At 52.9% G+C, this 13,895-nt stretch overlaps 1 protein-coding gene across 4 annotated transcripts in view; it reads left to right on the top strand.

The window, feature by feature from the left end:
- CAMK2A (calcium/calmodulin dependent protein kinase II alpha) overlaps positions 1–7,049 on the top strand; it is a 70,198-nt gene extending 63,149 nt beyond the window's left edge. For all 4 annotated transcript variants that reach the window (XM_017875776.1, XM_017875778.1, XM_017875777.1 and 1 more), the window contains 2 exons: positions 3,333–3,561; positions 3,839–7,049. In XM_017875776.1, coding sequence (XP_017731265.1) covers positions 3,333–3,561; positions 3,839–3,842 — 233 coding nt within the window. In that variant the 3' untranslated portion in view covers positions 3,843–7,049. The remainder of the gene's footprint in view (positions 1–3,332; positions 3,562–3,838) is intronic.
- Positions 7,050–13,895: the final 6,846 nt, after the last annotated feature.

The raw sequence follows: 13,895 nt of genomic DNA on the forward strand, positions 1-13,895 counted from the left end.
CATTTTTGTATTTTTAGTAGAGACGGGGTTTCACCATGTTGGCCAGGCTGGTCTCAAGCTCCTGACCTCAGGTGATCCGCCTGCCTCAGCCTCCCAAACTGCTGGGATTACAGGCGTGAGCCGCCAAGCCCGCCCCAGGAAATACTTTAGTGAAGTGCGTACAGTGGCACTTGTGAATGGTAAAAATAACAAAGAAGCTACTTCAGCGACTGAAGTAGGACCTGGTCCAGCTCTTCATCATACAGAGGGGAAACTGAGGCTCAGAGAGGAGAAGTGACTTGTCTAAAGGAATCCAGGAAGCCGGTGGCAGAACCTAGACCTGACTCACCCCAGTGCCCTTTCCCATCCCTGTAGCACCTGCTGTATCTGCACGTTAGCAAACCCCCACTGGGACTGACACTCCTCTCCTGGCTTGCACCCTCTGTCACTGAACTTTATAGAGTACAGAGGCCAAGGACACCCTCCAAAAAGCTGTGAAGAAGAAAGCAACATCTTCCTTTAATAAATCAAATGAATTCTCCAAGGCTAGCAAGGAAGATTGAATTCTCGGCCAGGTGTAGTGGCTCATGTCTGTAATCCCAGCACTTTGGAAGGTCGAGGTGGGAGGATCACCTGAGGTCAGGAGTTCAAGACCAAGTCTGGCCAACATGGTGAAACCCCATCTCTACTAAAAATACAAAAATCAGCCAGGTGTGGTGGTGCACACCTGTAATCTCAGCTACTCGGGAGGCTGAGGCACAAGAATCACTTGAACCTGGGAGGCAGAGGTTTCAGTGAGCCGAGATCATGCCACTGCACTCCAGCCGGGGAGACAGAACAAGACTCCATCTAAAAAAAGAAAAAAAAAATTGAATTTTCATGCAAGGAGAGGTGGCTGGACCCCATACGTCCCTGTCACCCTGGAGCTCCCTCACTGATCACGGTAGCTATCATCCTACAGTCTGTCTTCTGGGGGCACCGGTCCCCCAGTGTGAACTTACAATCCCCACAAAGCGGGGACCAGGTTAAGGCCCAACTGTAAAGGCTCAGAGATGGCAAAATGGAAATAATCACAGAGAGGAAGCGATGCAGCCCTTGGCCTGCCTCTATGCAGCGGGCCCCATCTTAGTGCTGGCCCCCAGACTCCAGGCTTAAACATCTGCTCACCTCCAAGGCAGAACCCACAAGGGCAGACCCAGAGTAACTGCTCACTTCCAGCCAAGTTCCACCTCCTAGAGCCCTATTTTTTCCTGTTGAGGACTTGATTCTGTCTCCCACAAGGGTAAATATTGGAAGCTGCCTATCTTTTCAAAAGACACCACATCAGGTGGCATTTCTTTACAAATACCTCTAGGACTCCAGTCCTTGCTGACTGCAGCAAGGCCCAGTGCCCCCAGCAACGCTAAGCTCTGTTTGTCCCTCCTGGGATTGTTCTAGATTGTTCTAACCCAGTCTCACTTGGAAACTGACTTCTTCTTCTTCTTTTTTTTTTAATTTTATCAATCTATTATCTATCTGTCTATCTATCTATCTATCTATCTATCTATCTATCTATCTACCTACCTACCAACCAGGTTATGAGACTGGCTATTTTTCATATTTTTTGTAGAGACAGGGTTTCACCTTGTTGCCCAGGCTGGTCTTGAACTCCTGGGCTCACGCAATCCACCTGCCTCGGTCTCCTAAACTGTTGGAATTACAGGAGTGAGCCTCAGCTCCCAGCCGAAACTGACTTCTTTTAGATTCCACTGCATTTTTTCAGGAATTAGCCCAGCTTGGGACAAGTCAGATTGCTTCTCTGGACCTGAGTTTGCATATCTGTGGAATGGATAAATTGGTCTTGTATGCCTCCAGCCCTGAATGCTGTCAGGGACACTTACAGAGTCCTCCTCAGATTCTACAGTTGGGCTGCTGGGTGACCTCTGACCTCTGAGGTCACTCCCAAGTCTATGATGCTGAAACTCTACATTCTGTATGTCTGAGAGCCCAGATTCTAAGTCTGTTATTCTGTGGTGCCTAAGACTTGGTGATTTTAAATCCTTTATCCAAAGCCTGGGTGTAGCGTGCTTCTGATATTAGGGGATGGGTGCTATTGGATATTTTCTGCAATCCTGAAAAAAAAAAATACATTTTACATTTTTCAGGAAATAAGTGGCTCACAAACCTGGCTTGGTACCAGGATCAAGGGGTAGGGAAGGAGAAGGGATATTTTTAATATTAGAGGTTCTTGAACTGGGCTCTCTAAGGGTGGGGTTGAGGAAGCTGTTTTAAGTCAGCGCCTCCCATGATTCAGACCTATATTCGGGCTACACAAAGGGAAGGGCTCCTCTCAGGCCTGAGATATAGATCACCACTGTCCGACCCCTCCCTGGGTCATTGTCTTTCTATGCTTTCATTTTCTATCTTGAGGAAAACATCGAGTTTCTAGAATTAATATAGTAATACTAATGGTGATGCCCCATGTTTCAAGCGGTGGAAGCTGGTGTCAGGGACTTTGTCGGCCCTATCATGATTCCAAGAGCTATGCATCTCTCCCTAACATTGGAAAGCCCCATGACCTCACCCCATGACTATCAATACCGTTCTTATCATTTCAAGGTTCTAAGATTCTACAGTTCTCATATTCCCCCAAGTTTCCGCAATTCTGTATATCTATAGTAGAAGTGGCTAACAGGCCCACGGGCCGTGTCTGAACTGTAGATATGTTTCACTTGGCTTGCATGATGTTTTAAATTTGAATTAGATGCCAATAATAAAAAATGAAGAGTTTTCATATAAAAATTCAGATTTCCAGATGCTCTTGAATGTCAACACCGGTCTCACTCACATAGCAACCACCAGGGAAGCTGTGTGCAGGATACCCGCTTTAGGTGGGACAAGACATTCTATTCGCCACAGTCCCCATCACTCACTATCACCTCCCTGACCCAGAGGCAAAGGGTCAGTTGTCATTTAGCATCTTATACCCAGCTCAGCCCCCGTTGTTTATGTGCCTGCCTGGTACCTGGGGAGATCCGGATTTGAGACTCTGCTCAGAGCTTATCTGGTTCTGTAATCCTCTAGGCTTATTCCATGTGGCTAATAGTCATGATTCTAACATTCCATTTTCCCTTGTTTGATGAATTCTGCATGTCTGAACTCCACTGTATCTAAGCTGGGATGTGATGTCCCCATCATCTAGAAGTTCTACCTCGATGCCAGGTAGCTGAGCCCTGCCACAGAGGCCCCCTCCCTACAAATGGGGCAGACAGGGTGCGTCCATTGAGAGGGCCGCTGGGAGTGGAGGAAGTGAAGAAAGTGAGACAGGAGGCCCCCGGTTGCATCTCCTCTGCCCCTCCCATCCCCGTCTCCAGTGTGGTCCCGGAACAGCAAGCCCGTGCACACCACCATCCTGAATCCCCACATCCACCTGATGGGCGACGAGTCAGCCTGCATCGCCTACATCCGCATCACGCAGTACCTGGACGCCGGCGGCATCCCACGCACCGCCCAGTCGGAGGAGACCCGTGTCTGGCACCGCCGGGACGGCAAATGGCAGATCGTCCACTTCCACAGATCTGGGGCGCCCTCCGTCCTGCCCCAGTAAGAATCCTTCCTTCCCACCTCCCAGGGTAATGTAAAGGATGGGAGTGTTGCCCTGGAGGGGGTTATGTCAGGGAAGCTGCTGCCTTCAGCTCTGAAAGGCTGCAGAATGGAGTGGGAAGACCCCAAGAAGCAGGGGCAAGGCCTGCAGGTCTGAGGGAAGAGCTGGGCAGGAGCCACCGGGGACTGCTTGGACTCCAACTAAAGCGGCAGGGTGGGTGGGTTGCCCAAGCAGGAAACACCATGCCCTGAGAAGCACCCCGTGTGTGTCTTACAGCTGAGGGACCAGGCCAGGGTCACTGCGTTGCTGTGCCGCAGAGATCCACTCTGTCTGTGGAATGGAGCTGCTGGTTCTCCCAGGTGGATTTTGCTGGAATTCTCCCATCTCATCACCCCACCACCGTCACTTCTGTACCTGCATCAAGAAAACTTGCTTGTTCACAAAAGTCATTGCAACTTCAGAGCGAATGGCCACATCTCCCCACCTCTCACCCCCACCCTCTCTCCTGCCAGGGTGGGGCTTCCTCAGGCATGGGTGCCCACGGCACTGGCCCCCTCTCCCCAGCCTCGGCTGCTGTCCGCCTGGCCTGTCTTGGGCTGTAGGCTAGAATGCCCAGGCTGTGTGCCCACTAGTGGCTGGGGAGAAGGAGGGGTGGCATGGTGAGGAAGGCAGCATCTGCCCATCCCTCTCCCAGACCTCTCCTATTCCAGTGTCCCCGTGGAAGGGCAGATGACACTCCCTTCCCCCTAAGCCAACCGCCCTGAAGGAGTGGGGAGAAGAGCATATGCCAGGAGCCTCCTGCCTCAAAGTGCTCCCCTAAGTCTTCTCTCTCCTGTGCTGACCTCAGGGTGGTCTGACCCTTCCCTCAGTGTGGGGGACGTGGCCCTCTCAGGTGCCCCTACTTGCTTTCTGCTTCCTTCTGGTGAAGTCCACCTCCAACATTAACCCGCCCACCCCACCCCACCGTTAACCCTGGAGAATTCCAGCTTCGTCATATCTCAGAGAGGGAATCTAATTGTTTTTGGGGGGCAAAAGAAAGCAACGTTTAGGTATCACTTCTACTTGGACCGCATGCCTTTTTATAGCCAAATTTCTGTGTATTTCGTAAATGGATTTCGCGTTAATGGATATTTATGTAATAACTAAACTTCTCAGATTATTGTGAGAAGGGTCAGGTTGGAAGGGGTTGTAGGAAGAGGGGTGAGGGGTAGTTTTTTTTCTGTTCTAGCTTTTTTTTTTTTTTTTTTTTGTCATCTCTGAGGTGGACCTTGTCACCTGTGGTTATTGGGGCCGAGGCAGACTCAGCTCCAGGGAGAAGGGCCTCTCTGCCATTTTGGTCCCAAGGTGTACTGACACAGGCGTTCCTTTTGGGACTGTGGAAGCATCAGATGCCAGCACTGACTCAGAAACAGCAAGTCAGGGCAGAGAGGAGGAGGGAGGCTGTCAGGATGGAAATATCTGGACTTTTCTTTGCTTCCCTCCCAAACTGGGGTCTCCACTACTGAACTTCCCAGGATTTCATCTCACCATATCAGTGCGCCACCCCCAGTGCCCCCACCCACCTCTGGGGGGCCCGTGAGCATGTGTCTCCATTGCCTCTCTCCCCTTGACGTCTGATGACCACAGCAGAGCACTGGGAATTTCTACTCTTCATGCCTCATCCTGCAGCCTCGGGTTCGCATTCTCCCTTTTTTTTCCTCTTTCCCTCTTTCCCTGGGATTGACTCTGAGTGGAATACCTTGGCACATCCACTAGGATCTACTGTCTGCACTGTTTTCTTTGCATGACTTTATATGCAGTAAGTATGTTGAAAACAAACGAAAAGAAGAAAACACTCAACAAAACCAATCTACGTGTTTTGGACTTAAAAAAAAATAGAGGTTGTATTCTCAGTGTCCGACTCGGAATTATGTTGCTGCCTCTCTGTGCTTTTGGCCTCTGTGTGGCCGTGTTTCGCCAGCATGAGATACCGTCCCCTCTGGAGGATTTTAGGGGAGGAAGAGCCACGTCCCCAGGGATTGGAGGAGGCTCCGGTACCCTCAACCCTCCTGGGTGTTGGTTGGAGCAGAACTGGTGAGGATGTTTGATCCAATACTTCCTGAGCTCTCCCCGATCAGCAGCTGTCTGCTGGATTCTTTTCTCAAGTCCTGCTGCCCAGGTCCAGGTGAGACAGGCAGCGCCAGGTCTGCAGGCCAGGAGAGATGCTGCCCAGGCCTCCTGGTTTCCAAGCTGGCCCATCACTGGCCTCTGTCCTTGGCAGAGACCTTGCTGCCCAGGCCCAGGTCGGGCTGTTGGCCTGCCCCGGGCCCAGAGGGCTTCCCAGTAAGGCCCAGTGATCCCATTATCCCAGGGGCAAAACCACCTGTCCCCCTTGTGAGCTGCCGGTTCTCTACAGCCATCCCCAGTCAAGGGTGAGGGTGTGGCCTTCACCAGGGGCTGCTGCAATTACAGAGCAAGGTCTGAGCTCTTCTTCGGCCTCAGTTTCCTCATTGGTTAAAGGGGTTCTTTGTTCCCATCCAACCGATGAAGGAGCAAACGTCTGGCAATGTGAAGTCTAATTTACCTGCAGGAACTGGCAGGGATAGTCACTGGCTGGACTCCTGTTTACTTCTAGACCTGGTCAGGCTCCATCCCCTCCCCCACCTGCCCCTGATTCCCCTCTTCAGTGCCTGTCAACTGCTTTTCAGCAGTGGACTGCAGGGGAAAGAGCAGTTATTTGGGGTGAGTAGGCTTCAATTCCCAGCTCTGACCAGACTTGCTGTGTGACCTTGGGCAAGTTTCTTCCCCTCTCTGGAGCTTGGTTTCCCCACCAGAGGAAACTGAGCTGGAGGAGCCCGAGGTCCTGCCTTTTATTGTCGGACACACCTCCTGTCCACTGTGTCCCTCTCCAATGCCAGAGAAGTGGAGGCACGTCGCTACCCCAGGCTGAGATGGCCCCACTGTGAAGGCCACACCTGTGGGTGGGTAGCCACCTGGTGCCACCACAGGGCACCAGGGATAATCCTGATGCGGCAGGCAGGGGAGACTCGCAGAAAAATCTGCCCAGAGCCCACCCTCACCAGACAAACTCTGTGCTCCTCCAAAACTTCCTTTAGATGAAAAAAAAAAAAAAAAAAATCCAAATCCAAGTCAAAACCTTGGCTCCAGCATGCAAACACGTTTACAGGAAAGTATTCTCCTGGGTTTGTGCCGACCATGGTGCGAATCCTGACCCAGGGCCTCCTGTCTCCCTTCAAAGGGAGACCCTTTTGGGGGATGAGTTTGCCAGACTCCCCGTGCTGGTTTCTTTGTTACTATTTGTTTGGGGTTTTGTTTTAGTTCTTTTTTTTTTTTTTTTTTTTCTTTTCTTTTTTAAAAATATGTGGCTGTGAACTTGAATGACCACTGCTCAAACTTTCTGCTATTGGCGGGGGTGGGATGGGAAGAAGGGGCGTCTGTTTTATTCTTGGTGTTTTCAGTGCAATAAATAGCTACAAACTTCTGTGCACTCTGTGTGTCCCTGTCTTGGTCAAGCCCCTGAGCTGGGAGGTTTTTGTTCGTTTCCAGTTCTAGATCTGCCCCGTGGCAAAATAAAAGTCCCGGTCTTCATTCTGATTGGACCAATTCTGGTCACATGCTCAAGGCTGAACCAGTCACTGTGGGATTATGCCTGGACCACGTGCCCCACCTGTAGAGCCAGGGATGGAGTTAGCTTTCTCCCAGGTACATGGGGTACCCTCAACAAGAGCAAAGGGGTGGTTATGGGTTGCTGAGCAGCCAAGAGTTAAAGTCTCCCTCGGGCCTTGGGGCAATGTTCTTCTCCTCTGGCCCTCAGTTTCCCTGTACAATGTGGAGGTTATTCCACAAGTCCCCCACCCATTCTCCTCCCTCAGCCCAGCCTCACAGACAAGTGCCCAGGACTCACCACACCAGAGAGTGCTTTAAAGAATGGGGAAGGGGAGGAAGGGTTTTTTTTTTTCTGAGACAGAGTCTCACTCTTGCTCTGTTGCCCAGGCTGTAGTGCAAAGGCGTGATCTCAGCTCACTGCAACCTCTGTCTCCCAGCTCCAAGCAATTCTCCTGCCTCAGCCTCCTGAGTAGCTGGGATTAAAGGCATGCACCACCACACCTGGCTAACTTTTGTATTTTTAGTAAAGATGGGGTTTCATCATATTGGTTAGGCTGGTCTTGAACTCCTGACCTCGTGATCCACCCACCTCAGCCTCCCAAAGTGCTGGGATTACAGGTGTGAGCCACTGCGCCTGGCAGAGGAAGGGTCTCTTTACCCATAAACATATGTCTGGACCTAGTGCCTGGGACACTTTGGTCCTTGGAGCCTGAGCTGCTGGCCTCTGGCAGGGCAGAGTGGATGCAGAGGCTTTGGCCACCTTCAGGCCACGGAAGAGTGACCAACCTTCCCAGCTACCTGTGTGAGATTTTCAGTGCTCAAACCAGGACAGCACCAGGCCAACCAGACAAGCTGGTCACTCATCCATTGCCCAGAGACCTGGATGCCACGGAACCAAGGAAAGGTGCCCATCAGAGCCCACAGTTCCCTCTAGACCATACCCCAGGTGCCTGGGACTCCAGAATCCCTGCACCAGCTGCTTTCCAGGTCTGTTCTCACTGCTGGTGTGTGGAATGGCCAGGGGCAGTGTGTGTGGAGAGTGTGCATCTTGCACACAGGGGAGGACCTTCACAGTGGTAGCACAGGCCAAGGCTAAGAAAAGCAAGAGAGGCTTTGGGGCTTCCATTTGCCACCTTTGCCTCGGTGTCCTCAAGGGTTAGTGCCAGTCGTCCTCCTAGCCCTGCCTTCACTTGCCCCAGTGGCTCCTGGGCCCTGCAGAAAGCCTTAAGGGCTTGGGTGGCCATTGTGTCCCTTTACCAGCAGATGGCAGCACAAGAGCAGATTTCAGGCGGTCCTTGGCCCCGCCCCCAGCATGTCTATCGTGCCCTGTGAGATATCCTTTACCTCTCAAAAAGTACCGACTCCACTTAAAACACTATTATTTTCTCACAGGAGAATGATGCTCTACAGTTCACAAAGTGCTTTCACAACACCTCTTGTCCTAGTTACAGCTGTCCTATTTTGAAGATGTAAATATTGAGACTCAAAGGCAAAGAGATTTCTTGCAAGACTCTGACCAGTACTCACCCCAGCCTTCGAACTCAGAGCACGGCGCTCTGCTCCCTCCAGGAGCCTCCCCTGCCCTGGTCTGTGCTGCCCTGTCCCTGGTCTCTGGACAGCCAGCAAGGAGTGACTGGAGTTCTTAGGACCTCCTCCCCTTTTGACATTCTGTCCCCTTCCAGCTACTGCCTTCTCTCTCGGTTGTCTACACCCACAGTCTTCATACTCCAAAAGGCACTGCAGAGGGCTGTTTCCCCCGCATTTTCCCACTGAGGGCACTGCAACACCTTCTCACCCTTCAGGACATGGTTCCAGCATCTTCTCTGGGAAGTTCCCCCACCCTCCCCAGCCTCCCTCATATCATGGGCTAGGTCCCTCCATGGACTTCCACAATCTGCTCCACCTTCCTCACCACAGATCTCTGGTTTGAAGTCACCTAAGCAAGTTTCTGCAGAACTGCGTGCTCCTTGGAGGCAGGACAGCATCTTGTCCGTGCTCCGGATGCACACAGCAGATACTGTCATTCTTGCATAGGGGAGACCCCCGGCAGATGTGCCCCTGGAATGGAGGAGTGGAGGCTGTGCGGGCATGAGTATTCTACCCAGCCAGAAGTAACAACGGTTAACACTGGGAACTGACCGAGTGCCAGGCATGCCCCACCTCTTTTATAGGTACTCTCTCAATCCTTAGCACACCCCTCCACTGAGGGCACTACTATTCTCTTTATTCCATGAATAAGAAGACTGTGTGCCCAGAGGGAAGGAACCCACCCAAGATGGCCCAGGACACGAGGGAGGTGAGATTGAGGCTCTCAGCCGAGGTGAACACCGCCTTCCACACCTGCTTCCCTGGGGCATATCATGGCTGGGCTGGGCTCCAAGGAGGGCTCAGAGATGAGCTAGACCTGTCTCATGACTCCTGTCCCCCAGGAATCTCTGATGCCATTCCAGACAGCAAGAGACATGCAGAGAGCAAGAACTCAAGGAAGGCTGGGATGGGGCCTGGATCTGGAGGTGCAAAGTGCACAGAGCCCAGCGGAAGGAGAAAGAGAGATGGTGACCGAGCTGGAGAAAGCTTCATGGGGTGCTTGATGGGATGGAAGCAGGGAAGAGTGTGGAGGCCAGAGCAAAGGCTGGAAGCCCAGAACTGTGGCGGCAGGGTGAGCAGAACAGACTTGGGAGGAGGCCGTGGGGGCCAGAGGTGTCTAAGGGCCAAGTAAGCCCCAAATCTGCCATGATGTGGTGCCTTCTCAGGGCATGGGTAGGCCCCAGCAGTGGAAATGGCCTTCCCCAGCCCTGGGTTGTGGTAAATCTTTCAGGAAACATCCCCTAGCAGGTGCTGGGGGGTGTGCATAAGGCAAGGTGGGGCAGGTCCAGTCCTGTGGAAATGCCCTCTGCTTGTCCTTCCTCCTGGGACCGGCCTCGCCCTCCCTTCTCCACCCAAGGCTACCAACGTCTCACAGGCTGCTTCCCTCAGGACACTCTGGCCCAGTCATTCCTTCTCAGACCCAGGGCCTCAACTGGAGGTGGAGGGAGCTGGAGGGGGACGATTCCTTCCTTCCAGGAGAAAAGGGAGGACTGTCATCACCCTCTCCCAAAGTGACCTTGGAGGAGTCACATCCCCTCTCTGGGCCTCAGTTTCCTCATATTGCAATGACACTGAACCTGTGGACCCCATATGTGAGAACTGAGCTGGCTGCCGCAGATTCACCAGGGAGTTTGCTAAACATACAGAGGTTTTGGGCCCCACCCTCAGAGAATAAGAGCCATTCTTCTGGGCAGGGGTCCAGGCAGCTGTAGTTTTAGTAAACGCCCAGGTTTGGGAATTTGCATGGAGCATCCCCTCCCCCTCCCCCCATTGTCCCCACCCCATTTCCACAGTCACGATGGCAGCCTGAAGATGCAGTTATCAGGGAGCCCCACCCCAGGCTTCCCACTTCCCTGTCCTCCCCTGACTCAGCTAGATCAATATTGACCATAGGCCCCTCCCCTGCCTCTAAGTCCTGCCACCCTAAGCCCCGAAGCTCTCTGAGACCCTGACCTCGGATCAGTAGAGTCAAGGTCAAGCCAGGCTTGGGACTGTGATGATTTTATTGCTGTGCCCACGCTCACCCTGTATCCCCCTACTCCTCGTGATCGGGCAGGGCATTTGGCTCACTGGAGGAAACTTCAGGGCTCTGAATCCTTAAACTCATCCTGCAGGAGAAATGAGACTTCCTTCCCACCAGGCAGAGCCAATCCCAATCCATCTCTGAAGGGGGTGCTGCTCCCCGCCCTAGCTCCCGTGGCGTGGTCCCTAGCAGAAGGCTGCATGGAGTGGGTGGGTGCAGATAGCTCCCCTTTGCTCACCTCCTTCCACCGAGGCACCTCTGCAGAGCCCTCTGCCCTTGTTCAACCCATTTGCTTTACAAATGGGGACACTGAGGCCGGATCCTCAGGGGACACAGATGGTGCTGGCAAGCCTGGGCCTCCAGCTTAGCCTGTCCCTGGCTCCAGGCACGCCATCTCCCAGCCTCCTTCTCCCCAAGCTGGTTGGAGGTGGGAGCTGAGCCTCAGTTTCCTTATCTGTACAAGGGAGAGCTGGCTAATGAGATGCATCCCATCTAGAGTGTTCCTGCAGGCCACATTTTGTGCTAAGCACTTTGATCACGTTTTAAAAATATGTATTGAGCATCTAATTTATCTCATTTAATCCCCCACGAAGGGAAAGCTATTCTCCCCTTTTCACATCTGAGAACACTGCGGTTCAGAGAGGTGAAGCAGCAGATTCGGAGGGACCATGGAGCCAGGGTTCCACTCTGACCAGCAGATAACTAAGGCCTCCCTGGCTTCTACTGCCCATGGTTTTCTTTTCTTTTTAGAGAAGACTTCTTACCCTGTCACTCAAGAGATCCTCCCAGCTGGGTAAGGTGGCTTAAACCTGTAATCTTAACACTTTGGAGGCTGAGACAGGAAGATTGCTTGAGCCTAGGAGTTCCAGACCAGCCTGGACAACAAAGTGAAACCCTGTCTCTACAAAAAAATTAAAAAAATAGCTGGGCATGGTGGCGTACACCTGTGATCCTAGCTACTAGGGAGACTGAGGTGGGAGGATTGCTTGAGCCTGGGAGGTCAAGGCTGCAGTGAGCTGTGATTGTGCCATTGTACTCCAGTCTGGGTGACAGGAGAGCCTGTCTCAAAAAAAACTCCACAAAACAACAACAACAACAAAAAAATCCTCCTGCCTCAGCCTCCTGAGTAGCTGAGACTACAGGCACAAACCACTAAGCCTGGCTTCTAAAAAATATAGAGATGAGGTCTTGGTACATTGCCCAAGCTAGTCTCAAACTCTTGGCCTCAAGTAGTCCTATGGCCTTAGCCTCCTAAGCAGCTGAGATTACAGGCACCAGCCACCGAACCTGGCTCCCTGGCTGCAATTTTCTGGGGTTGCTGCTCACAGAGCCTATGGACTTCAGCAGGAAAAGGCTTTCTTTCCCAAAACAAAAAGTGATTCTGAATGGAGGTGCTGAAAAAAGCCTCCCTGTGGCCAGAGGGGGCGGGCTGCTGCTCTGTCCTTGGGGAGAAGGCCAGGGCAGCAGGAAGTCAGGCGGAGACAGAGCAGGCGGAACTATTGGCCAAGGATCTGCAGACGGGCAGCCAGCCCCGGACGCCCTTCCAGGGCAGGACCAGCTTCAGCGAGGACTCAGGCCCCAGAGGGAGTGGCCTGGAGCTCAAAGAACCAAACTTTCCATGAGCCACCAGCAAAAAATGAGTCTGGAGGAGCCTGTCTACGTCAGACCCCGGGGTTCAGCAACCAAGGGTCACGTGGGATCCTGAGGGGCCTGCGACTGTCTTAACTCTTTGCTGGATATCCCCAGAGCCACCCAAGAACTGTGTTCAGTTTGATGCTTCATGGTACAAAGCTGTGAACCAGCCTTGTGGAGTCATTGGGGCGACTGAGAGATGAGGAGAGTCCAATCTCTGTCCTGAAGGAGTTGGTAGCGGGACGGAGGTGGTAGGCACGAGTGTGTTCCTCCAATCAATAAATGTGTATCACACGCCCACCAAGCCCAAGGGTGATGCTGCTACGAGGTAGGAGTTGTCATTACCCATATTTTACAGGTAAAAGAATGAGAGCTTAGAGAGGTTAAGTGACTTCCCCAAGACCACACAGCCAGGGAGGAGCAGGGCTGGGAAAAAATCCAGGTCAGTGTGGCTGAGCAGCCCGAGGCCTCTGCACCATGCCCTTCTGTGGCCCCAAAGCACTCTGGGGTCCAAGGAGAGTCTTCACTACATGGAAACAAAATGCATTGTCTCAAAAGGACGTGAGTGCTCTGGGCAGGCAGGGCTGGGCTGTCAGGACTCACCAGATGTAGGACTGAGTCAGACCCCTTGAAGATTCTAGGCGTCCACATCTGGTTGGGGAATTGAGGAAGGCTTACAGGGGAGGGCATATTTAGGAGGGACTTAAAGGACGGCCAGGATCCCAACGGGTGGGCGGGAAGACACTGGATCAAGGCGGAAGGCCCTGCCTAAGCCAAGGATGGAAGGCAGGACAGCCTTGGCCTGCTCAGAAGCATGAGCTGGGCTGGGGTGATGGACAGGAGCACAGAGCTCAGGGCCCACTGAGGACCGAACTCTCAGGTAACCAGTGTGACCCCTGGAGACTGTTGACCCTTACTTGGCCTCGGGAATAGGGCTGACCTAATGGTGTGGGTAGGAGCCCCTGCCCCTCCACTGCCTTCCCTCCTTCCCTGCCACAGAGACCACACGTTGGCAGGCTTCTCATCTCAGCATTTCCTGGTGCCCAAGGGCACCCTCTAACAAGCCCCAGAACAAGAATGAAGGGCCCCGGGGCACCCTACCCCACACTCCAGCCAGGCACATACAATGCCTCCCAAGGCTCCACACCAGCCTCCCAAGTTCAGATGGACACACAGATCAGATGAGACAGGACATTAGAGGACTGAGTGAGGGTGGAGAGCCCTGGGGCCTGGCCTCAGCTCCAGAACATTCTCCCCATGGGACCTGGGTAACCCCTCTGGGCTGCTCATCCCCTGAGACTGCAGAACAGTCAGCCTGCAGAGAGGCTGACAGGAGGCCCTAACTGAGCTGTGCTTACAACTCTTTTTGTTTTTTTTGAGACGGAGTCGCTCTCTGTCCCCCAGGCTGGAGTGCAGTGGCACGATCTCAGTTCACCGCAACCTCTGCCTCCCGGGTTCAAGTGATTCTCCTGCCTCAGCCTCCCA

The sequence above is a fragment of the Rhinopithecus bieti genome, unplaced genomic scaffold (assembly GCF_001698545.2).
Source record: "Rhinopithecus bieti isolate Rb0 unplaced genomic scaffold, ASM169854v2 scaffold_7673, whole genome shotgun sequence".
NCBI classification, from domain to species: domain Eukaryota; kingdom Metazoa; phylum Chordata; class Mammalia; order Primates; family Cercopithecidae; genus Rhinopithecus; species Rhinopithecus bieti.